At 47.1% G+C, this 25,205-nt stretch overlaps 1 protein-coding gene across 2 annotated transcripts in view; it reads left to right on the forward strand.

Annotated features, from left to right (window-relative positions):
* The first annotated feature begins 5,437 nt into the window (after window positions 1-5,437).
* The window catches only part of NDRG3 (NDRG family member 3), a 30,579-nt gene continuing 10,811 nt past the window's right edge, over window positions 5,438-25,205 (forward strand). Inside the window, exons 1-4 of one of the 2 annotated variants that reach the window (XM_010180501.1) lie at window positions 5,438-5,494; window positions 10,348-10,383; window positions 23,835-23,940; window positions 24,642-24,762. In XM_010180501.1, coding sequence (XP_010178803.1) covers window positions 5,438-5,494; window positions 10,348-10,383; window positions 23,835-23,940; window positions 24,642-24,762 — 320 coding nt within the window. The remainder of the gene's footprint in view (window positions 5,495-10,347; window positions 10,384-23,834; window positions 23,941-24,641; window positions 24,763-25,205) is intronic. The other variant, XM_010180502.1, reaches the window with a different exon arrangement.

Genomic DNA, 25,205 nt, shown 5'->3' on the forward strand with positions numbered 1-25,205 from the left:
CTTAACTTACACTATTGTTTCTTAATGGAAACTAAACTCCGAGTTGTTCTACACCATGGACTTCGGTTTGGAGAAGTGAGGGGAAAAAAGATCGCTTTTACTGAAGAGATACTGCAAAAAAATAAATGATGCAGATTCAACCTACCTTTGTAAAAACAGTTATTTTCTTGGTATAGCTCGTTTACCCAGTCCAGTTCACTCACTAGATAGCTTCGGCTTCTAACTTTGACCACGCAAATTTTAATGTAAACCAGTGCAGGGATGAATAAGGAAAGACAGGGGAAGAAGGAGGGAGAAAAAGTGAAGCAGAAATTCTTTCCTGCCTAAAGTGCCAACAGGGCTTGGATTTGGAGGAACAAGATCTCACCGGGGCAGGAAGCACCTTCAAGTGTTTGACATACTGGTCATGAAACTGGAGAAATCTGCCTCAGTCTTTAACAAAAGGACTGCCTACCCTCAGGGCAGCTGGGTTTCTGAGTTGGTAGACAGAGATGGGGAGCAGAACACCCCTCCTCTAATCCAGGTAGTGAGGTAGTGAGCTGCTGTGCCACCTAGATCCCAACAAGTCTGTTGGTCTGGATGGGATTCACCCTAGGGTGCTGAGGGAGCTGGCGGAAGAACTGGCCCATGGCAAGGGGGTTGGACTGGATGAGCTTTAAGGTCCCTTCCAACCTAAACTGTTCTATGATAATGCTTTCTAAAAGAGCAACTGCAATGGACCCTGCTTCAGTTTGCTTCTAAGAAACAGGTCATGTGGAGCCCTTGTGTTGCCCGTGTCACTTGAGGGAAGGGCCAGGGTCTTAGAGAAGTACATCCTCGTCAACTGTGGAGTTAATGTCTCAGTCCCTAGGCGGATGCACCCTGCAGGGAGCTCATAGCCTCGGACAGACCTGAGGATGCTCGCAATAGCTGGAAGAAGTCGTGGTCGGTTGCTGCATCCTGTGTATGTTTCCACCCTCTCTGAAATCAGACGCTGTTACCTGTTTTATCCAAAGGTGTCTATCCATTTCAGAAACTTATAATGTGCATGCCCATGCTGATGCATACTAGATGCTAATTTATAGCCCTGGTTACTTGTGTCCAGGGAATACCATGAAGACTGCAGTGAGTTAATGACTTAATCTGTATATTTGCCAACTCTGTGTGTTGCATCTGATCCTCAACTTAGCCTGCAGGATTTGCAGCTGACTCCAGAGCTCGTTCAGAGCCCAGTCTTCATTATGTGAGCTGGTCCTGATCTTAGTGTAATTGTCTGATAGGCTTGTTCAGTTCACTAAAACAGCAGAAAGCCAGCCTGGCAAAAAGTCAGCGTTAGATCTGCTCACATGGCAGCCAAGCATGCTGGACGCTGCCTAAGGCAGGGTTTGCGTGAGGCCTGCAAGGGCATGGGGGAGCAGAGGAGAGTGCTGGAGGGTCTGGTGTTCCTTTTCAGAGACTGTGAGGTGAAACTTTAGTTCCTCCGTATCCTGAAATAGTACCTGACAACAAGGCAACTCATGTTAGCAATCTGAGTTCTGTCTTATATTCTGTGTACGCTTTATCTACATTGATTAGATTTACCATATCTTTAAGCTAAGTGCAGACCCCTGCGTATCTGGCAGTATCGTGAGCACATACTTCATCTGCTCCGTGACTCAACTGAAGAATTAACATTGCCAAAAACCACTGGAAAAGAAAACTGCAAGGGCAACCAAAGGATCTGGTGGAAAGCAGTCAGATTTAACCATAAGCTGCTTTAAGTAAGTTGCTGCCGAAGAGACCCATTTCCCCGCTTGCCTGTGTCGGTGGGAGGAGGGTGTGTGCAGGCCGAGCAGCCAGGTTCAGCCTCTCACACAGCCTTGAGGGCTTGAGGTGTGACGGGACGGCAAGTGCAGGGGTGGCAGGCAGTGCTGATGGAGAGAGCTGGGTAAAGTGCCCAACTGGACCCGTGCCTGGGTAGGAGCTCCTGAACTATGGGGGTTGTGGAAACAGACGGCTCAGTAGAGGGGGACAGCATCTTTCTACAGATCCGGTTGAATGTGGCCTTCACTGTAAAACTGGTGGAAATGGCTCTGTGGTTTAGTTTGAGCTGTGTGAGCTGCTGATGCTGGACAATGCAGGTGTTGCTGTAGAGTGGTGCCACTGGGCAAGAAAGGGGCATGGAAAAAATATGGCAATAACATGATTGATAATAATAGGAACTGCTTATTTCATTTGCAGGGGGGAGTGCAGCTCAAAGCTATTTGAAAGAAATACCATGGCCAGAAAAGGCTCTTTTTGAGAGAGTAATTTGCATTATTTTCATAGGAGAAATTTCTCATTCTGTTTATATCCTGGGTATCCCCACTCTAAAACTTCTTGAACTGCACTGTACAGGGGAGCTCAGCGTGGGTTTCATGGGCACTGGTCCGGGTAACCCAAAGCAGTTGGAAGTCTTACATTTTTCTTGCATTCTTGCTTAATCAGCCCTGTAGTTGATGCCTGTTAATTCAAATGATGCCGAGGGATTACGTTCTGCTCACTGAGCTCAGTTGCACACATATCGGGTGATGCTGCTTGCAATTAGAACTGGACTCCTCCAAAATTAGTAGAAAGCTGGGCATGGACTTCTTCATTACAGAACTGTTGTTAAATGTAGGTCTCATTTAAACCCCTTAGAAAGTATACATAGCAGCTGGCATTTCTGTCCTGGGTAGCCCAATCTGAGGAGGTAGAAGCTTGCCCTGTTATGGAGCTGCCCTTGCTCGTGTGCAGCGGCTGGCGCTGTGCTGGGTAAAAGGAACGTGATCTCTCTCTGCAGACTTTGCAGTTTGTCTTGGAGATGGAGCGCCGTGTGGTGTGTTCCCAAAAATACCTGAGCTGGAACACAGAATGAGTAACCTAGGAAAATATTTTGAAAGTGAAGTTGGACTCTGCTTGTTTTGCTGGAAGTTTACTGTGTCAGCCAGCATTTCAGCATAGCAAACAGCGTAGCCTGTACAGGTGGTTTGGAAGCATGCTGCTGTCAAGAGCCTTACAGAGGACTGAGGAGCAACGTAACAGGAATGTCCAAGGCTTCCAAAGTCCAGAAATTAAACTTAATTTACTTAAGATCTGTGTGCCAAGAGTGTGGTCTGCCTGAGCAGATGGAGCAGCCTCGTCAGGCAGCTTGTCTTCTGGTGTGTGTGAGAGAGAGAAGCAAAGGAGGCATGGGAAGCAGGGATGCCCTTACGTAGAAAGGGAAAAGCTGTTGTGAAAAGCTACGCAACACACAGCTGAATAAATGCCTGAGCTGCACACTTGAGAAGCGTGGGTAGCGCACTCTGATTCTTGCACTGGCTGCAAATTCTGGGTTTGTTCCTGCCCCCCTTTGCACACCCTGGAGCATCATTTCTTGCCATCACGTAAGAAGCGGGTAGCTGCAGCAGAGAGCAGTTCTTGGAAACCTAGCCCAGGTTGTCATGGCTGTACGCGTAGTCAGTCCCTAGAGAGGAGGCTACTTCAGCCAGCCTCTGCTGGGCTGCCAAATGCGGGAGCGCACATTCAGGTACGTTTGATGCCATGTTTTGCAGCATAGCTTGATAACTGCCCTTTGTAATTCTGCCTCAATGCGGTTAGCGTACAAAGCAGGAGTGTAACAGGCTATGGAGTTAACAAATTAGAAGCTGTAGCTGAGTCGAATGCACAAGAATTTTCAACCTCTGAATACAAGAAGTTGTTGCACAGAGTTCCTAAACAGTGTGGAGAGATTGCACCACCGTAATAAAACAGAATATTCACACAGGCACCCAGGGAGTTGCATTCAAGATCCAGCTCTTGCAGCTTGTAACCCCTGGGGAGCGACACTGCCAGAATGTCGCAGGCTGGGACCCGGAGCCGCAGGACCCACGGGTGGAGCGGTTTGCGTGCTGGCTCTGTGGTGCAGCTGTACTACTCTTGCTTTTGACTTCCCAAACTTACTTTTAACACTTCTTGTTTTGTATATTGAAATAATGTAAATTGAGAGCACCCTTACCTTGGAGTAGGTGTGCAAGCGTGTATTTCAGATCTTATTTATGGATAGATGGTTTCTTTCTGAGGCTCACCTGCCTTTGTTCTTTGCAGCCTTCTGTGTCCTACCCTGATTTCTTGTCTCCTAATGATTCACCAAATGTCTTTCCTCCATTCTTGTCTTACTGGCTTTCAAAAAGCATAGAGTCTAATCAGCCTTCAGTAAGCCCTTGGAAAAGGATGCATGATTTAAACTGGTGTATTTCAGTGTATTTATATTCATATATAAATGGAAGCAAGAGGAATACTTGCAAAGCAGGTGGTATGGAGATATTTATAGAAAAATGTATGATTTATACATGGACCATTCCAGGCAAACCTTTTGCTTTGCCTGTAGCCTGTCTTCTACAGAGCTCTTCTGTGTGCAATGAATATTTATGCTGCTTTGTTGTCGTGTTTTAAATTTACTTTCAGCTTTTGAAATGATGTGTTTGTTTCTGTAAATAACAGGAAGAGTGGAGGGAGAAGGGATTGTTTCCAGGGCAGACATGTCAGCAGATCTTTTACAAGAAGTCTTTAACATAGCTGGAGCAGAGGATATTCCAGCTCACCTATTCCCCGCTCTCCACTTCGCCTCTGCATTTGGAAATGTGCTTTACCAGGTCTCACTGCTACAAAGCATTTTCTTTTGAGAAGTTCATGTTGCACCCCTCTGCCTTGTTTCAAACCAAAAGCCATGTTGCTGTCAGCATAGTAGGGTGGTCGGGTAAAGTTGTGGTGAACAATCATGTAGAGCCAGTCAGATCTCATGCTGTAGTAACAAGTTACTCAGATTTGGTTCAGGGCAATCGCATTCAGCTTGCTAAGACCTTGGGAAGAGAAAAGGGTATGCATCTGCCTGTGGAATATGTCTGAACAGATTGAAATGAAGTCCCGAGGCTGTGACAACTGTTTTCTGTAGAGTTCACAAGTGAGTGGATTGGGAAGAGCTGCTTCAGCAATCTAAAAAAAGCTGCTTGCAAGCAGTGGTGGTGATCCCCTGCACCTTTTCCTTCAAAAAAACCTTCAAAAAGGTTTTGGTTTTTTGAAGAACTCAGATTTGCAGAATGAGCAGGAACTTTCAAAACTGAAATAATGTTTTCAAGTTCCCAAAGCAAAGGAGCTGAAAGGGAGGGGAGTTGCTATGGCAAGGCCTGACTTTTCCGGGACAGCTTTCAATGGGCAAGGCAATGTGGAGGGTAAGGAGTAACATAGCTGATGTGCTCAGTGCAAGCACGGCTGGTTTTGCCTTCTGCACTTAGAGCTGCTTTGTGTTGTGCTGAGAACCAGCTTCCTTCAGACTTCAGTCTGAGCATACACAAGTCTAACTGAAGGATCTTAAAGCTTTCTTTGGTTAGCATTTCTTGTAATACTATTTCTAACAATATGCCTTTGTTTCAGAATCACCCATTTGCTGCTCTGAGGATTAATTGGCTCCATTTGCAGCACCATGGATGAACTGCAGGATGTTCAGCTGACAGAGATCAAACCACTCCTGAATGATAAGGTAATGCTGATTGCTCCTTTGCTCACAAAGCTGTGCTCTGACTGACGCTGTCTGCCGAGGAGCCCTGATTGCCAGAATCTGTTTACAGCTTGGAGTACTTTAAGTACTGAAAACCAATAAATGCTTCTCGCTCTGACAGTCCCACCACACACTCTTCCAAAGTCTCAGGGAAAGTCAGACCACCACATCTGAAGTAAGTCTGAAGTCCTGGCCAAATCAGCGTGTCATGGCTGTGCTGAGCATTTACAAAGGCAGGGCGGAAACTGGAAAGGTGGTGCCATTCCTGACCTGGTGAAGCTGTAGCATCTCTAATAAGTTCTTGCCTTGGGTTGTATCCCATTTATTTTTTTAAATTTTTTTGTTTAAAAATCTTTTATCTTAAATTATCCTTTTGTGTTTTGACCCTCAAGACAACCCTGTTTCCCTGGACTTAGTAATGAAGAGCCATTTCCATTTAAAATCTGCACAGCCCAGATTCATGCAATACTGAAACTTTGGAAAATTATTGTATTGCAGCAGCTGTGCGAGGCTTTCACTCTGTCTTATGTGGACTGGAGGAGAGTCATCTGGACTGTAGAAAAGCCCTAGCCTGACTGTGTTCTGCCACAAACTGTTCCTCTGAGTGCCTAAGTCATTACGGGCCATCCCAACAAGATGTAGAATCTTGCATCTGCAAATAGTGATTATGAGCAGTGCGGTTTGGTCACTTTCTGTCCCTCATAGCCAAGTTTGATGGTATGTGAAGCAGTTCCCAATGCTTTCCTGTTTAACGGCTGACACCAAAACTAGCTGTGCTGCCTAGGGGATGTGGTGATTCTTCCATTCACTGTGCTTGTGGCAGACTGCGCTAGTGCAGACTCCCATCCAAAACGGGTGACATCTCTGAAATTTTGCTGTTTTAGTATGTGCTGCTCATTTTTTTGCTAATTTCTTTAGTGTGCTAGCACCTTTGTTTAGCAATCTGTGAAATCTAAAATTTCAGCTGAAATCTAGTGCTGACTACTAGGTTTCCACCATAGTGTAGACATATTTTTTCAGTGTTTCCAGAGAGGCTGAGTCTTGGAAGATCAAATACAGTGCAGACCGGCAGATAAAAATATAGAAGGGCCTTGAAAACAGTCTGATTTCAAAATGAGGGATAAACATTTACAGAAGACAGACTTTCTAAATGCAGTCCCTCAGCTCTTGCTCATGATACTTTTAGGATTTTCCACTCTTGAGTTCACAGGGGTAGATTTCCCTTGCTTCAGTGAGCTGACCTAAGTAGGAGGTATTGAAGCATATCAAAATAAGCTGGTTTTCAGTCTCTCTGTCAAGTATTACCTTATCAGTCCCATCAGGTCGTTGCCATGCTATCATCTGCACAGCCATTTCTCTTATCTAATAGCTGGGACAGTTGTGCTTTAAATGCAGAGTGCTCGCCTAACAGCCCAGTGGTGTTAACCAGCACACAGAAGGGCATGTACAAAGTGATACTTGATTTTCTTGACTCAGTTTTTAAGTAACAGGAAGCATATACTATCTCAGTAGCAAAAGATACATAGAGTGGCTCCACAAGCATCCTCAGCACTGCATGGGAAGAGAAGTGTGTTGTGGCTTTCCGTTTTACACTTTGTTTTAACAAAAGAAATGCCTTGGGGAGCTACCATCTCGAGGTCATGGAATCACAGAATATCAGGAGTTGGGACCTCAAAAGCTCCCCCAGTGCAACTCCTGCCAGAGCAGGATCACCAGAGCAGTCACACAGGAACACAGCCAGGGCTTTGGGTGTCTGCAGAGAAGGAGACTCCACAACCTCTCTGGGCAGCCTGGGCCATGCTCTGCCACCCTCACACTGACAAAGTTTGGCCTCATCTTCAGCTTGAACCTCCTGCTTGGGACCACTGCCCCTTGTCCTGGCATTGGACATCCCAGAGCAGAGCCTGGCTCCTTCCTCCTGACACTCACCCTTTCCAAATTGATCCCCATGAATGAGGGCACCCCTCAGTCTCCTCTGCTCCAAGCTCAGGAGCCCCAGCTCCCTCAGCCGCTCCTCATAAGGGAGATGCTCCACTCCCTCCATCATCTTTGTGGCCCTGCTGGACTCTTTCAAGCAGTTCTTGTCCTTCTTGACCTGAGGGCCCAGCACTGGACACAAGATTGCAGCTGTGGTGTGAGCAGGGCAGAGCAGAGGGGCAGGAGAACCTCTCTGCCCTACAACCACCCCTTCTAATAAACCCCAGGATGGCGTTGGCCTTCTTGGCTCAAGGGGACATTGCTGGCTCATGGGCATTGCTGCCACCAGGACACCCAGGTCCTTTTCTGCTGTGCCACTCCCCAGCAGGTCAGTCCCCAGCCTATACTGGTACGTGGGGTTGTTCTTCCCCAGATGCAAGACTCTATATTTGCCTTTGTGTTTCATTAAATTTCTCCTCACCCAGCTCTCCAGTCTGTCCAGGTCTCACTGAATGGCAGCACAGCCTCTGGAGTATCAGCCACTCCTCCCAGTTTTGTGTCATCAGCAAACTTGCTGACAGTGCACTGTGCTCCCTCATCCAGGTCTGGCCCTTATTAATGCTTTCCAGCTTGAAAAACGTGTGCTTTTTAGACAGTTTGTGGAGCACATGAGTGTGGTGCCATAACCTGCTGTTCAGCATATCACAGTCCAAAGAGTCTTGAGCTGGCAGTTCACTAAGATTTTTACTGACCAACCCACTTAAGGTGTAGGAGTTTGAGCCAGTATGGATTAATGGCCAGAAATAGTACAGTAAAACTCTTAAGGTGCTAATGGGTGAGTGCTCATGAATTCGTCAGGTACAAAGGCTGCTGTGCAGACAAAAAGAGCTCTGGTGCCTTAGTAAACTCCTAAACCAGGGGAATTGCCTGGGAAATGCCAATGGGTCATGCCTTGTTGACTTGTCTGAACTGTAGGGAATGCCACTGGGCACCACTGAGTCCTGGCTTTGTTTTGTCTCAAATCTAAGTCAGCGAAAAACTACATGCCTGACTTTTAAAGAATACAAACACTCATGGCTGTGTGTAATATAAGCCTAATAGCAAGTGCAGGGAAGTAAAATACATTCGTTTATATATGTTCAGCACATTCAGGCTCACTGAAATGCAGTGACTTTATACTGGGAAAGAAAATCAACGTCAGATGTTCCCATTGAGTTGAAAGAGAGAGAAATAGAGAGTACTGCCTGTAACCTGATCAGAAAACTTAACCCAGTGACTGTTATTCCGTATTCTGGCACCTTTGTCTCCTACTCATATAACCTCAGTGAAAAGTTACTGAAAGGCAGCAGCCTGGTGCTGGAGACTGAATGGACAGCCTGGCTGGATTGGGCCATTCCCGCTAGCCTTTTGTCTTTGCAGTGCAGCCATCGCACCTTCAGAGACTGAAAAACTTGCCTTAATCTGAACCTTTCTCAAGTTAAGACAATGAATAGATTAATGGTTTAAAGTGAGATTTTGGTGTGTTAAAACCAAGTATCCAGGAGCCAGGACAAGTCAGCACTCATGTTACTTGTGCACGGTGGTGCACCCTGACAACAAGCAATGCAGTTGCAGATCACCTGTCTTTGCTTAGAGTGGTTTCCTCCCCATTCCTCGTGCAGGGAATCTGTCACTTTGCCCATTACAAATTCAGATCAGCCTTTACTTTACTCAGCATGCGCTATCCAGGTCCAGTGCAGGATACAGAGGGTTTCTCATTTCTTCACAGGCTTTGTGATAGTCTTTAATCACCATGGCATTGGATGACTGAATTGACCCTCTTTACGACTTGGTGGATAAGAACACTCTGCTGTCTGCATTTAACAGGGCAGGGAAGAGGCATAGACAGTTGTCAGAAATCTCACCAAACTTCAGGGTCTCAAACTGAAAGAAGAGGGGGCTGGTTTTTGTTTTCTTTTCCTTCATTCTGAGGATTTGGTGCTTTGTGCCATGTCACATTCAGGTCATTGACACAGATCAGTATTTAACACTGTGTTCTTGCTAACATGGTGAAGCTTTGGGGGAAGGACAACAGGGCCATTTGTTTACACATGGAGAGGAGTTAAGATACTCAGCCTGAAGAAACATTTGGGGTGTTTCTGTTGTGCATATGTGGTCCTAGTTGTAATTTTAGCACTAAGATGCTGTGCCTAAAACACATAAGCTAGAATGCTGTCTCAAATGACTGGCTCAGCCTTTTGCGGCATTTGACAGCACTCAGCAGTGTAACCTGCCCTGTGGTCAGAGCCAGAGCCTTACAAAGCACAAGGCCTTCAAACTTGCTGTATGCCAAATGTGTGCTGTATTTACTGTGCTCGCCTGTATGCGGGGTGTCACCCTCTGGGAAAAGTCAGCTGGGAGTTGCTGAGCCCAGCTCCAACGCACTCTGGTTTCAGTAGCTCACAGGTCACTGCAAGTGCTGTGGAACGATACCGTGCACAGGGCAGCGCTGCGGGGTGCCTGGCTGCACAGCATGTTTAGTTCTGCTCATTATGTGAGATTGTAGTATAGAGATCTTTCAAGAGTTTTGCATTCAAGTTGATACTGAGCACAAGGATCAGACAAAAGCCAACCTCATAACCAGCCTGACTTTAGTCAGGGTCCTTCCTATGTGCTTCTGTCCCAGCTCAGATGCTCTCAGCTGTGTCCACTCCTTGGTTGATGGCCCCAGCAAACTTGCTCTGTGGTAATGGGCAGAACTTGCATGGAGTTTCCTTGTATGGGTCTCACGGTTTGCTGCTGTGTTGACTGCAGTCAGGCTAAGTCTGTGCTGAAGCAGAGGTCTCTGAGGGAAGCTTTCACGATATTGTTGGTGGTTTTTCTGGAGTACTGTGCTGAACTCTTCTTTTTTTTTTCTGTTTTTCTTTGTTTGTTAACAGAATGCAGCTCGCAACTTCCAGGACTTCGACTGTCAGGTAAGACGCATGCTGGAGACAAGGATCTGTGAGCAGACTCCCCGTGGCCTGTCAGTAATGCTCAGAGAGGGAGATGAAAAAGCTCTGTATCTTAATTTTAACTTTCAGTAAGGTTAAATCGATAAGAACTTGAATATGTCCAGTTGGCAGAAATTGCTTTTCACCTTTTCATGCCCAGTCATGGTTCTGAGCTCTGAGGTGCAGACCTGGACTGCTCTGCTGAGGCTCCACAACATCTCACAGGATGGCTGCTCTCCTGAAAAGCAGTTTCTTGGAGACATGCAGTATGCTGAAGAGCTGCAGCTGTCATATCCCATCTGGTTCAGTGGCTGGGCGAGGAGGAGCCTGCATGCTCTTGTCTATTTGTGCTGAGAGAAGATGGAAGGCACCAAGCTGCCTCAGATACAGCACCCCTGCTTTGCTGGGCCTGGTTATGACAAAGCCATGGCCATTTCCTGGGAGGTTGCTCACCTGGCAGAGCCATGCAGAGATAAGCCTGATGGCTCTGGTTGCTGCAGGAATAATCCCTTTACAGGAACGATTGCGCTGCAAGCATCCACAACAGAGGACGTGTTCTTTGTTAGGTGGAGTACAGCACTGAGATTATGTGGTGCAGTTTTGTGGAGTACAGGCTCGTTCACCATGCCAGATTACCTTCTTGACGTCCCACTCAGCATGCTGATACACAGCCAGCAGCTTTTCTTTCTCTTCAGCTGCAGGAGGCTGCTGTGTCTGCAGAGTTCTGTTTGGCGCAGGACAGGCACTGCTGTACTACACTAGTGGTGTGGCCAGGGGGTAGAGCTGTCAACACCACGTGATAGCTTTTAAAAGTCTGGTGATGTGATTCCACAAAACCTTCCACGAGCCTGTGCAGAACAGGAATGTAATAAATACAGTCCTAGGAAGATAGCTTGTATTTTTTTCATCTCTTGATAACAGACACTGAAAGTGCCACCCCACCTCGGCAGGCACATGTCACTGTACTGCTTAAGCTTGATTCATTTTGAGTTTTAGTGTTATCTTAAAGTCTGTAAGTACAAAAATTGCTGATCTTAGCACATAACTTTTGTACCTAGTCTTAGAAGCAGCGACAGTGTTAGGCAATGATTTTTCTGTTTTAATAAAGGTAGATAATGTGTTTTAAAACGCTTCCCCATACCACCTTGTCTCCGTCTGTCTTTCCGTATCTTCTCCAGCAATGCCAGAGGGACAGTGTGCTCCCACGTTGGATGGAGAATGGGTAAAAATAGGCGCAGTGCTTCCAAGTAAGAGCATTAGGGAGTTTAGGCACTGCCTACTGGGGCCTGTCTGCCGTGATTGGAAGGAATGTAAATACAGTGCCTGAGCACATTAACCTTCACTGCAAATTATCTAATGACCCAACAGAGCTCTGGGTTTGCCTGTCTGTGGGCAGGTATGGTTCTTGGAGCTGGAACGGAGTGGGAAGGTAGGAGGGAGTACCTGTAACAGAGCCGTGCGTCGCTGCTGCCTTTTCGCTGTATGCTTTTCCTCTACAAGCAAAGCCTCTTTGCGTACTTCTTTAAAGAACACCCCAAATCTGAGCTGTGCAACCCCAAAGAAACCTGGTGCTGCAACCACCGACTCGTGTGTGCTTGGCTTGTCCTGGTGCCGTTGTTGTCTCGCTCCCTGTCCACTGCGGGGCTGAGCTGCGGCAAGAGCTCCAAGCAGCCCTGTAGCCGGGGAGAGGGGCCCTGGGGCGTGCTGGGCTGGGCACGGACGTGCTTGTTGCTTTTCTGTCCTTTAATGTAGATCAGCAGTGAGCTGGTGGCCATGGCAACAGTTGGGCAGAAGACAAGATGTTCCTTCCAGGATCCCTCTTGGTAATTAATTTAGAGTATTTTTTTAGCAAGAAGTTAACACAGTTGCCTCTTGTGACCGTAAATGTTGTCCCTGCCTCACCTTCCTCTAGCATCTCTCCCTACAAGGGGCAGTTTCAGGACACATCTGGCTTGGCTCCACGTCGTATTTGGAGAGTGCCCCCAAGGGCTGGATTCAGTCTCTAGTTGGAGCTCTCAGAGAGGGTAGGTGGGGTGTTGGGTCCTTGGATTTTCTGTCTCAGCTGCTAATACCAGCAGCAGTACTACAGCTTGGAGGTTGAGCTCTTCTGTTGTGCTGTGAAAAATTATGGCTGCTTTTTAACCTGGTGAAGCATGTCCAGCTGCCACGTTCAGGCCCTGTGAAATTGCTATGTCTTCATGTAACCAGTGTTGGAGAAGGAGGAACTCAAAGTGAAGAAGTTTGCTAGGGCTTTCAGAGGAAGTGAGTTCCTGTTGCGTAGACACTTCAAAGCACCCAGGCTGATGCAGGGGTTTAATTTGTCCAGAATTTCAAAGGGAGGAATAGCCATAGAGGGGATCTCAGTTTTACAAGGACAGGCACAAACTGGCCACAAATTCCTTAAGGCTGATAACTGGAAGATGGTTTCCAGTTATAGCACAGTGAAGTTCTTGTTCAGTGTCTGTTGGCAGTAACACCTGCAAGGAACCTGGCGGGTTTGAAGACAAAATAATAGGGCATTTGTGGGATGGATTTTATTATCTTGTACAGTGTAGTGTTTACAAATGTGAGCATGGCATCAGTGATGCAAGGCCTGCATTTCAGACCTTTTTATTTTTCTAATAGTCCAAAAAAACCCTGTTCTAAATGGAGATAGAGTTGTGCCTTTACATGAGGCCAACCACATCCTGGGCTGCGCTTGCAAGGCTGCAGCAATCAGGGGGTGAAGAAAGGGGGTGCCCTCTGTTAGCACTGGTGGCAATCCTGTTGGCAGTATGGGTCCAGCCTGAGCTCCCCAGTGCAAGACATTGCCATACTGGAGTGAGTCCTGCATTGTTCAGCCTGTGTTACTGTGTGCCCATGAGGTGATTTGCTCTAAGTCCATCCGAGCTCCATCCAAGGCTGACCTGTGCCCCTGCAGAGCTCTGCCTGGGATACAGCCTGAGCAGTAACACAGCTGGCTTCAGCACTGGCTCATCCTGTGAGGCCTCTAAACCTCCTTCTGGCTGGAAGCTGGAGTTTCCAGGTATTTTCTGCAGTTGATCCAGACTTAGGACTGGGAGAAGTGTTTAGTTTAATCCCATCTGACGAGCACAGCGTTAGCAGTGTCACCGACTCCCTAGGTCGTGGAGTGCCAGGCACCCAGGTTGGACATGCTGCTTTCTGTAAAGCTTTGACATGTGTTACATTTCAAGGTAACTTGCATATTTAAGGTTTGTAAGGTCTTTCCTTCCTTTGGGGAAAATGGGTGATGCTGTTGTGAATTTATATTCATTTCCTCATGCATTTGTTTTTAGTTTTGAGTAACTTGCTAGGATCAGATCTGGGCATAGCCAAAAGAGCTAGCATCCTTCTTGCTTCTGAAAGTCATTACTGTGGTTTAATGTGGTATGAAGAAGCTTTTAGCTTTTCTGAAACAGCTCACTTTCAGATAGAGGTCCCCTGGTTTTCTTGAACTGTTCATCTACAAGCAACCCCAATTAACCCTGGCAAATAACAGATTGCCTGGGCATCAGCTGAGACAACCTCCACATAATCAGATAACCATTTGCAATGGAGATATAAATGAGAGCCAGTATGATGGCTTAGGAGTCTTTATCAATATGAATCTAGGTTATTCTCAGAAATAAAATGTATTAACCTAAATCTGAGACCTGCATACATTTTGTTTGAAAGCTATATGAACCCTAATGAAAGCCAGGCTTTGCTGCTGCTTCTGTTTGTAGGCAGATGGTAGATTAAACGATCTGGGTTGCTGGTGGACATATGGTGTGGTGACCTGCAGAACAGAGCTGTGCGCAGGCTTTTGTTACTGCCTGCAGACCCTCTGCAGCTGCTTTGAGAAGTCAGTGTTCTGTGTTCCTCTTTTTCCAGGTGATTTGCTTTAAATACCAATGAAGGAATGTGCTGATATATTTGTAAAACTGTCCAAAACTGTCTAAATAGGCCTGCGTTATATTTGTCTGACATAAGCTAGCATTTGGTCTGATCTGTAGCTGGTGCTCCCACCCACGTGAAGGGAGACAAGTGTTCTGCTCCCTGGGACACACCTTGCAGAAGAGGACTCGGGGTGTGGAGATGGGTCTGGGATTTAGCGGAGTGTCTGCAGAAGGCTCACAAGGTGTGGAAGAGATGGGAGTGAGCAAGTCCAGGACATGCAGGGTTCAGCTGAAGTGGAAAAGACAAGACGTGCATAAACCCTTGGAGGAGAGAAATTACGGATCCCTGTACAACTGGCAATGCATTGCTGGAATTAATGGAAACTGTAGAGTTACTGTTGCCTGTGTCCAGGGTAAAACACAGCAGTATGTTTAAACAGTTAATGACAGCCTTCAGTGATGGATTTTTGGCCACTTTTTTCTGCTAAAAGTATAACTTTTCAATAAGCCCATGTTTTTACTGATTCAGTTTTGGGGAAGTTCTTCTGTCAGTACGTTTGTTTGATGCTTTTTAATCTGCATTGTTTTAAAGTTTGCTTCTTATCCTTGCCTACTCTTTGCTTTATTTTTGCTTGCTGTGCAGTAGGAGATGGTATTCTGCTATTGAGAGGTTATTGAAATATCCCGTCATGTTCATTTGCTGATGCCAGAGAAGTTGAATCAAAGCCGTAATCATTTTTTAATGAAATCATTAAAGCCAGCTTGTGATTGCTACATTGAACACAAGATGTTTTACAGCATCTTCTGTTTATTGTTGTGAAATGACATGAAACATCTGCAGTTTGAGGAAGGGTTTGCTTTCTCTCTCGGAATAGCAGGGGAGCTGTTCTCACCAGCATTGAAACTTTTGTCCAGCACATTGAGGACCATTGTTCTTCTGCTGTGCACAATGAGTTCTTTGGTTCAAAGTGCTAGAGTGAAATGAATTACAACACAGGAGATGTTTTGATCTAGAAAGCGAGTTTTTTAATGCCTGCTAAATTAGGAGCTGCCCCTAATCTTACTAAAACTGATGTCACCACTAAAGTACTGGTTTTGACTTCTGCTGGCATCACAGCAACAAATCCTGTAAAGCTAAAAATGATTCAAATGGAATTTTATTTTGGAATTTTTTTTTCATTATTCTTATTTCTTGGGAACCTCTTCCTCCAATTCCTCCCATTACTGGCTTTCCATCTAAAAACTGTTTTCTGTAAAACTGCAGTCTTGAGTTCTGGAAAGCTCTTGCCAGCTGGACTTGGACTGAAACATGATTTATATTTTTAAGCGTATGAGCACAATCCAGTGGGGTTTACTTAAGTGTTACTTTTGCTTTCTGAATGCTTGTAAAACAGTGTGCTAAAGAGGCTGATTATGCAGATGTGGTATTTTGACGTTTTAGTGCTTTTTTTGTTCTCATCAGTGAGTTCTTACAGCAAAGCAAATGTATGCGCTTTAAGTTGAAAAAGGAAGTTGCCTCCTTCCTGCCTTCAGAAAAATGAATGGTGCCTTTCCACTGACAGTCACTGGTCTGTTTCCATCCATATGCAACACCCATTAATAATGTTGCAGAGCAGCTAATGAGGAATTGCAATGCTGATTATAATTTAATGCAGTTAGACTTAGTTGTAGTTCCCAGGGATGTTGAAGATTTGGTGACACAGAACATGGCCCTGCTTCCTCTTTTTCAGGAGAGTTTAAGATGTTCATGGTCTTCAGCAAGATACTGAAATGTGTTTTGGCACATTATATCTGCAGGTGGACCATCTGTGGCTGGAAACGTGGCCCTGGCCTACCTTCCAGGTTGCCTTTTGAGGTTAAGATGATCAGGGGTCTAGCAGACACACATAATGTTTTTAAATTTGCCTGTGCATTAGCACATTGAGTTCTTCCTTGTGTAGGATTTGGATTTACAAAGGCTGTGTCCCCACAGATTGTGGCACCTTGACCCCACTCTCAGGGGGTGGAAGAGCACCAGAGACATCAACCAAATCTGTCTTTCAGCACCAGGAACACGCAGAGGGTGGTTTGTGTGGACAGCAGTGGGATGGGGATAGCCCAGCAGCACCATTGTCTCCTAATGCTTCTGTGCTTGTGTAACCAGATTACACACCTGCTGCTGCTGCTGCTCTCGATTCTCACCCAGCATTTCTCTAATTTAAGACTTAGTCCAATTACACAAAGTACTAGAAACCATTGCCTGCTTGCATGGATCATATTGTGTTTTCTATTAATAAATTTCTGCTCTGTATGAAATGAATAATTTAGTTCAAGATGTTGCTTTAAATCTGATTTACACTTGCTTCCCACACAGCCATCTCCCTCAGCTCTACTATTTCCAAAATAATTTTGCACAGGGAGGACGTGGTAAGCACTTACCTACCAACTACACTGAGGTCTGTGGTACTGTAATGGTAAGGGTTACCAAATGGTGGTGGTTTACAGTCTTACCGTGTTTCCTTTCTTGGCTTATGGGCATAGCGTTGGTTTTCTAGTAATGTGTAGAAATTTGAGGGCAGCTGTTGCAAAGAGCAAGACAAGGGAATCTCTGATCTCTCTCTGGTTAAAACCTGTGATACTATGTTTTTTATACACACCCACACCAAGCCCAAGAAGCATGCTGCAGTTATTTAAAGTAAATAATAGCTGTAGCTACAGTATCGCTGAAAAAGGAGAAAAGCTGACTGGAGTGGTTGGCGTCTCCTCCACCTCACGGCAGAGCGGCGGTGGCAGTTTGCTTTGTCTGAGGTGAACCTGAGCGTCCTTTAGCTGAATGGTTTTTGGGCTGTTTCCAGCCCTCTGCCAGGACAGACATTCAACAAGCTTGAACAGAATGTGAGCAACAGGCACCTGTGTCCTGTCAGATTTGAATGTAAAAAAAGTATTGAAGAGGCTTCACAGATGTGTTCTTTATTGTTGGTCTCTAAATTAAATCAAATCAGTTCTCAGTTTTTCCAGGGAATTAATTTTGATCTTTGAGCTGCTTCACACTGGGACTAAAACTCATCTGGTAATGCCAAAAAAGAAGCTTAATAAATTAGTCGTGCAAAGCAGTGGTAATGTGAATTCTCATAATTAATAATTCCCACTGTGAACCAAAGAGTGTACTTCAGACTTTAGTAACTTTTAAATCTTGACTTGTGGATCAGACTCTGACATGGAGCTGGGAGAACATGGATGGAATTTGGCTGCTGCAGTCCAGCACCCACGTACCTTCACTTGCTGCCCGGGAGGCTCTGGAGCCCAAGGCTCAAGCACCTCTGGAGCTGCTCTTGGATTCATTCCCCCACTCAGAAATACTGCATCTTAATATGAGAAATGTTCAGTGGCACTTGTCAGTGGCACTGTCATTGCTTCCCGTAGATATGGTTCCCCCATTTGAACTTTCTGCCACCTGAGCATGTGCCTACCTCTTCCCATAATCAGTCCCACAATAAATACAGACTCTGGCAGTCATAGCTGGGTGTGTGCTTCCCCCCTCAGTTTAAGAATCATTCAGAGATGTTAAGGCTGAACGGAATGATGTCCCAGTCTAGTCTGATCTTCTGCACATCCCCAGCAAGCAACAGCTCCTCCTGCTTGTGTTTAGCATCAGATGTTTTAAAGGGTTGGGTTGTGTCTTGCCGCCTTGTGGTGTCTGAGCCTTTATGATTCTCACACATCTCATTTTCTAAAGTGCAGGACTCTCTGACTAAAAGCAGTGATCCTCAGGAGCTGGGACCATGAGGCATACAGCAGAAATCACAGGGCTTTCAGAAATGGTCAGTAGCATTGGTGGCCTTTCTCTGGCTACTGTCTGTTCTTCTGCCCAACCCCTACCTGAGTGTGTAGCTAACAGCACAGCTGAGGCAGGTCAGTGCCTCTGCCATGGTGTGTGCACTCACAGTTCATGCATGAAATATTAATTAAAAAAGGAAAAAAAAAAACCCAGCAATTATTTTCACAGTAGTTTGGGATCACTAGAGGAGCACCTTGGGGATCTGTGTTACGACTTAAATAATACGGAAAAACCGATGGAACATGCAATGGCAAACCTTATCTGCCTTCAGGCAAACAAAGTGTGATGCACATTGAGTAAAGCTGGAATGTAAAAGGGCAGTCACAGAGCTGATGATCACCCAGAGGCATAAGACCTGAACATTGCGGGAGATGAGTGAAAATGTCAGCCTGGGGCTCACGGCTTTCAGCAAAGCAAATCAATTCTTATTTATCAGAAGCAGAGAACAAAGCAACCTCATTGTACTACCGTGTAAACCCACAGCACGGCCACGTGTGTTTGCTGTACAGCCAGCCCCCTTGTCTCAGAAAGGACAGAGCACAGCGGGGTAGTTTTGGAGGACAGCAGTATGGTCACCAGGACTTGCCAGATCGTCGAGAGCACACCGGGCCAGAAGGGGGCATGTGAAGGGGGATCACAATAAGCTGTGTGAGTCATAGAAATGGGTTCAGTTTTCCATCTTCCAAACCAAGGGCCGGTGATCTTTTGCAAAACCAGCAGATACAAGATGGGGAACGAAGTGGTTCCTCACCCCACACGTTGTTAAGCGTTGGCTTTGCTGGTCACGGGGTGAGGCAGGTGCCAGAGGCGTGGGTAGCCAGGAGTGAACGCTCAGTTCTCCATAGAGAAAGTCAAAGTGAAGACCACACCTCCCGCTCAGAAAGCCTCTTTTGACCTACAGATTGTTGGTGGTTGGGAAAATTAAGGGAAACTGCTACAAGATGCAAGTGTTCTAGGGGTATCAGTACATGCTTGCTCTGTTTTGTTTTTCCACAAGCAAACACTTAAAGTCACACTAGGAGGCTGCCTGGACCTTCGGTGTAACCAGCTGCAGCTCGTCTCAGCACCTCCTGATCCTCCTCTGCCATTGCTCTTCTCATCCATGCCCCAGGGGAACTGCTGGTTTTTGAAGTGATGGTTCCCAGCTTATCTGAGCTGATTAAGAGTAGATGCCCACAAAGGACGGGTGTCTCTGCTCTGTCTCCCTAGCAGCGCGCTGCTGTTCAGTGTCTGCGTAAGAGCAGGCTGCCGCGAGCTGGCTGCCTCTGCTGTGAGTTCCCATTTACGGCAGGTTATCTGCAGCTGGTGGTTTTTTACCTACTGTACAAATAAGGGAAGAAGATAAAATCTCTGGGAAACCTCTGATAAAGTTTCCAGTCTCTAAGTGAAAATTAAATTTTATCAAGCTTTTCAAAACACAACTGCAGATCATCATCTTCCCTCGCATTCATCTCCCTTATTTTGCAGACTGCACGTTTGTTAAAATCTGACTGTCTCCTGGCCACATCTTTTCCACCTGCTTCTTCCTAACACTGCTTCCCTGTGCTGTGGACCAGAGCAGTGCTCAGACTGTAGCTGGAGTTACACAGCTGCAAGGTAACAACCCCTGAGTCTCTGTTCGAGCCACACTGCTGTGATGTGGCAAAGGTGGTTGGAACAGAGACCAGAAACTGAGCATGCCAGTGTCTGAGAAGTCAGGATGACAAGTGTCTGATCCCGCCCAGCACATGAGCAGTACCAGGAGAGGACAGGCAGGTGGTCACATAGGCAGTGTGGTGCAGACAGGACATCTCGCTGGTGGCTGGCAGGGCGGGCGTATCTGGGTTATTCTGCGCCATGTTTGGAAGAGTAATAAACTGGTAATGATATCACAAAATAATCTGGGGGGCAATTCAGGGCATCAGTTGTATCTTACAGGTGTAGAGGCTGTTGTTGCCATCTAAGCATGATACCCAAGCTCTGTATTACACATCTGCCTCTTGCTGTCCTCTGGTTATGACATGTGGGAGAGCTGTTTTGGAGAAACTCTGACAGGGAAGTCATGCATGGTTGTGTGATATTTGAAAATGATTTTGTTCTTTGCAATCAGAGGTCAAGATAAAAGCCCTAAAGCTACAGGGCAAAGTTTCAGAGAAAATAGAGTTCACTGAAAAAATGGGCATAGCAGTAGCTGCAGGGAAGCTAGGGCTAGAACTCAGTCTTATCTCCTGGGTAATCTCAAAAAGGAGATCGGTGTGATGTTGCAATGTGTAGCTAAAAGAGTGAATGTAGAAACCTTTATCTCAAATGTAGTGTCTACTACTTGGTTTGTAGAGCTTGGAAAAAGCCTTAACAAAGTAAAAGGCTTTAACCAGAGGAGGGAAGCTGTTTCCCAGGAGGAGAATTTCCACCTTGACTGGCAACTAGCAAGAGAAAAAAGAAATAATCTTAAGCACTCCCAGTCACTGTACAGGGCAGAGTAAGAAGTCTGCAGATGTAGCATCATAAATTTTCTTTAACATGCTGCTCGCTGAGATTTGTTAAAGATGGGATTTCTCAAGTTGCTTCCATCTTCAGTGGCCTGCATTTGAATCATTGATGTGGTTGAGGGAGTAGCAGGGTGAATGCCCTTCAGATTGGGCTGGTGCCTGGTGGTGGTACAAACAAACTGCCGCAACTAACTATCTCATTTCTCCAGATCACAGTTTACACAGCGTGCAAAGTCAAAGTGGGAGAGCAGGGATTGATTTCTAGCTCAAGGAAACTCTTTTCTAGAGAGATAAGACCCAAGCTCAACTTCAGCAAACAAAAACACAAGGTGCTGCAGTGTGAAGCACATTGAGGTGCTTGAACAAGAGCTCTGAGAAGGGGTGGGTGTTTGCGTTTCCAGCACCTTGTCTACCTGGAGCAAGCACGTGTGACCTTAGCAGTTAGACTGAATGTAAGTCCAGCAAAGACACTGGGTTGCTGGCTTCTCTTTATACCATCAACCGTTTTGTTGATTACTGTGCTTTCCTCACTGTTAGCTCCGTCAGGGTTTTGTGCTTCTGTTTGGCAGTCAACTTTTTGCTTATAAACCCCTCCCTATGCCTCTGGAGATGCAGTTGCACGAGATGTAAGTCAATTTAACTGGCCTCGTGGTCAGGGCAGGGTTATTTTTTCTGCCACCCCATGCACTCCCCTCAGGCTCTGAGCCAGAACCAGCATTTGCCAGACCTCTCTGTGAGCTTCTTAACTCATTGACCTGGCAGAAATCTAACAAAGGAAGATTTAAAAAAAAAAAAAAAGAAGGTAACTGGATAGTTTCCTGCCAGGTCAGTGAGTTAAAGCTGCTTATGGGAGAGGCCAACGACTGCCAAAGCTGGCAGAGCCCCCTGCTTTTCATGGCAGGGAGCCACTCCGGTTACCCAACGAGGGTAGCCACTCGGTTAGCCCAGCCACGCAGGGAAGGGGAGCTGGGGGCTGTGAACTCCGGCTGCTTTGGCGCTTGCTGGGCTCTCCCAGGGTTTTGCTGAGCTTTGCTGTTTCAGCCATGTGCGCTGCCAGGAGCCACCCTTGGCCTCTGCCAAAAGTTAACATCTGCTGCCTTGGAGGACACTGAAGTGAGGGCCACAGCTATGGCTGCACAACACTGCGGTACAAAACAGGACTTCGCCCAGCAAAGCAGCCCAGAGAGCCTGGTGGTTTCCCAGAGGCTCCAGAGACATAGGCTGCGCCCTGGGCTTCCTTGTGCCCCCGTGCTGCAAGGGCAGGCAGTCCTGCTCGGGCAGCCAGGCTTGCTCTGCACACATGGGGTGGTCCTTCTCTGCTTTGGCCCACAGCCCACCCCAAGGAAAAGGAGAACACTTGAGCTCAGGCTGGGTACCCTCGCCTGTCTTGTTCTCTCAGCTGCATCCTGCACAGGCAGGGCACTGAGGCTCTGCAGGCTTCTCCTCCCGCGTAGTGCAGCAGCTGCAGGCAAGGAAAACCCAGCCCCTTTCTGAGGACAAGGGCGGTCAGAGATGATGTCTGGTCTTTCAGAGCCAAGCTGGAGAAGGCTTCAGGCTACCTCGGGTGATTTGGCTGTGGCAGCTTGCTTCTGTTGCCACACTTCTGGGAGAAGGAGAGAGGCTTTGGGGCTCCCCAGAAGAAGTACAGCTGTGGGAGGGAGATCCACTGCAGGCACTGGATCAGTCTGGCCCACAGCCAGTCCTTGGGAGTGCCGAGAAAGGAGGGGCGAGACGAATTCCTGATGCCCTGCAAGCCAGGTACTCCCACCTGTCCTGTATTCAATCACTTTCAGGTTATTGGAAAGTACTGTTTAAAAATAAATAATTAACATACTTTGTGTAAACTATTAAAAATATTTTTGGGGTTGTAATGTCCTGTCTTCAGGCTGAACCATGAGATTATTTCCTAAGCAGCTATTTTTTTAATACCAAGAAAATAACTTGGTCCTTTTTATAGTGTGTATAAGTCAGAGCATGTGTCTCGTTTGATTTCTGTAGGTAAAAGGACTTAAAGATGATGTTGTGTACCAGCTATACTGGCGGCCCCACAGCTTTTCCAGAGTCCTCAGATATCCCAGATCAGTGTTAGTCTAGATGTGTTTGCAGCTAATTTAGTTAAACTGAGACAGCTTCGTGGGCATTTCTGTGTTGGTCATTGCGAGGTTGTGGCTTCTCTTTATGCACTGGACAAGTATTGGAGATGTACCCAGAGGCCTTGTGGTTCTCGTGCTCTCATATGCAAGGCACAGTGCAAAAATCCCTCAATATTTTGCTTGGGAAAAGGCACATAGTTTTGCTAGCAAGTAATTATTTAACAGGTCATGGACCTGCTCAAGTGCTACCCAGCTGGATACCAGTGTAACCTCCTGTAGCAGTGCCAGCTCCTGCAGGACCCTAAGGGTGTTTTACTGTCACATTGCCAAACCTGGTAGCAGGGAAAAGAAGCGTTCAGTTAAGGCACAATGCTCAGCCTTCCCTGGGGTGACAGATCAGCGCCTGTGGGCCGTGCTGCAGTGAACATTAATGCAGCAGGGTGGTCCAGATCTGATGGCTCTTGGCCAAATGGCCAAGGTGGGCCTGCAGTAGACGAGTGGCCCGGCAGAACAGGCACATGTGGATCTGCAGCTTCTGGTTTTAATGCTGTTGAAGGGAGGAGCTGCTACCCGCTCCTCTGTGGATGGGTACAACCTGCCGGGCAGCCACTGCCTGGATCTGTGGAGCTCGAGTCTCTTTGCTGTTCCAGCCATCTGCCTGCTCTCAGTTGCCAGGTTGTTTCCAAAATGCTCTGGTAGATCGTCTCCAGGGGCTGGGGCTGCTGCCAGCCTCTCAGACATTGCTGTGTCCCCTCACATGAGCTTGCCTGCAGACAGAACGTTCCCAGGGGTATGGGTTGGAGACACTCTGAGAAGAGACTGGTGGGAGATGGATGCAGGCTGGGGAGCGAGGGCTTGGCTGTGGGAGCAGAGCTGCCCTTGTGATGGCATGAACCCCTACAGCTTCTGTCACTAAAGGCTACTGAAGTAAGATCTTGGTCACAGGAAGACACAGCCCCAAACCCTTCACACATACGTACAAAAGCAGCCTGCTTTTGGCAGCGGTTGGAGGGAGAGATTTGTCAGGGTTACAGACTGCAAGAGCTGTCCTGAGCCACCAGCTGTGGATTGGAGAGCAATTTTAACATGTGGATGAGGCCCCTGCTGCTAGCCCTCAGGGCTCCCTGTAGCACAGGCAGCACACATAACACTGAGGCTCCTTCTTTTCTTTCTGCAGGAACATGACATTGAGACAGCTTTTGGAGTGGTCCATGTCACCATGCGGGGCACACCCAAGGGGAACAGACCTGTCATCCTCACATACCATGACATTGGCCTCAACCGTAAGACCTTGCATTCCCAGGACCCAGAAAAAGCAATTGTTCGTGGTATTTGCTTTTGAGTGTGGGGACCAGCGGGTCTGGCCTGGAGCTGAGTTGGGGCAGATCATTCCAGGGTAAAAAGATAAAGGCGTGCAGGAGAGTGGTGCCCTGTGTCACACCTCTGTCCATTCCAGCAGCCTTTGAAAGGGAGAGCCAGGGTGGAGCAGTGGAAATGGTCCACCCCCCCCACTATAGTGCTCTAGCTGACCTGTTGAACTGTGTCATAGAGCTGCCTCAAGGCATCTGTTCCCTGGATGCTGGGCAGGTAAGCAAGTCCCTTCTACAAGGCTGCAGAAGTAGTGTCATTTTTGTGGTGGGCTCAGTTGCTCTTTCCACGTTTCCTCACCTGAATCACACCATTATGTTCACACAGGCGCTCCTCAGTGTGCACCGTGAGTACCCATGTGCTGCAAGGCCCTGTTTTCCTGGGCATGCACACTGGGGTGTCACTTGTCTGCCTGCCCACAGTCGGGGCAGTTACTTTGCTAGGACTCACCTCTGTGTTGCAGTCAGTGGGGTACAGCAGCGTGGACCACCCAGCATCCACTGCCCCCCAGACTCAGAGGCAGGGCTGGGCTCAGGCGGGTGTGTGCCATGGTGTCTGGGGGGTGGATTGCAATAAAACTTCAGGAAACATCTCATTTCTTTTTTTGTTGTTGTAGACAAATCCTGTTTTAATGCATTCTTTAACTTTGAGGACATGCAAGAGATCACTCAACATTTTGCAGTGTGCCACGTGGATGCACCAGGCCAGCAGGAAGGTGCCCCCCCATTTCCGTCTGGGTAAGAGCGCTGTGGAGACTCTTGTTCCAGATGTGGGCTGGGCTGCAGTCTGCACTGAGGTGACACCAGTTCAAGCCAACTGGCACTGCCAGGCTATGTGTGGTGGGAGGTAGCTTTCAGGAGCAGAGGAAGTGGGAAGATGAGGAGGCTTCCCAAGGGACATTCAGGGAACTCTCCTGTTACAGAGGCATGGGTAAAGCCCTCGCTAGCTAGGTGAGTGTTTGGACCAGCTTTCTGACTTGAGCACGAGCCCAGCACACTGCAGTCTAGCTGCCATTCCTTGCCCCGTTTGTCTGTCATCCCACAGAAGTTTGACTGCCCAAAAATCCACAGCTCTCTGGTAGTCTTGCTCTGAGGGATAGGATCCGTGCAGTTGGCTGGAATATATCGTATCACTGCAAAATCATCACCCGTGCACATGCCTGCCAGATGTTCCTTGTCTC

The sequence above is a fragment of the Mesitornis unicolor genome, unplaced genomic scaffold (assembly GCF_000695765.1).
Source record: "Mesitornis unicolor isolate BGI_N332 unplaced genomic scaffold, ASM69576v1 scaffold15853, whole genome shotgun sequence".
NCBI classification, from domain to species: domain Eukaryota; kingdom Metazoa; phylum Chordata; class Aves; order Mesitornithiformes; family Mesitornithidae; genus Mesitornis; species Mesitornis unicolor.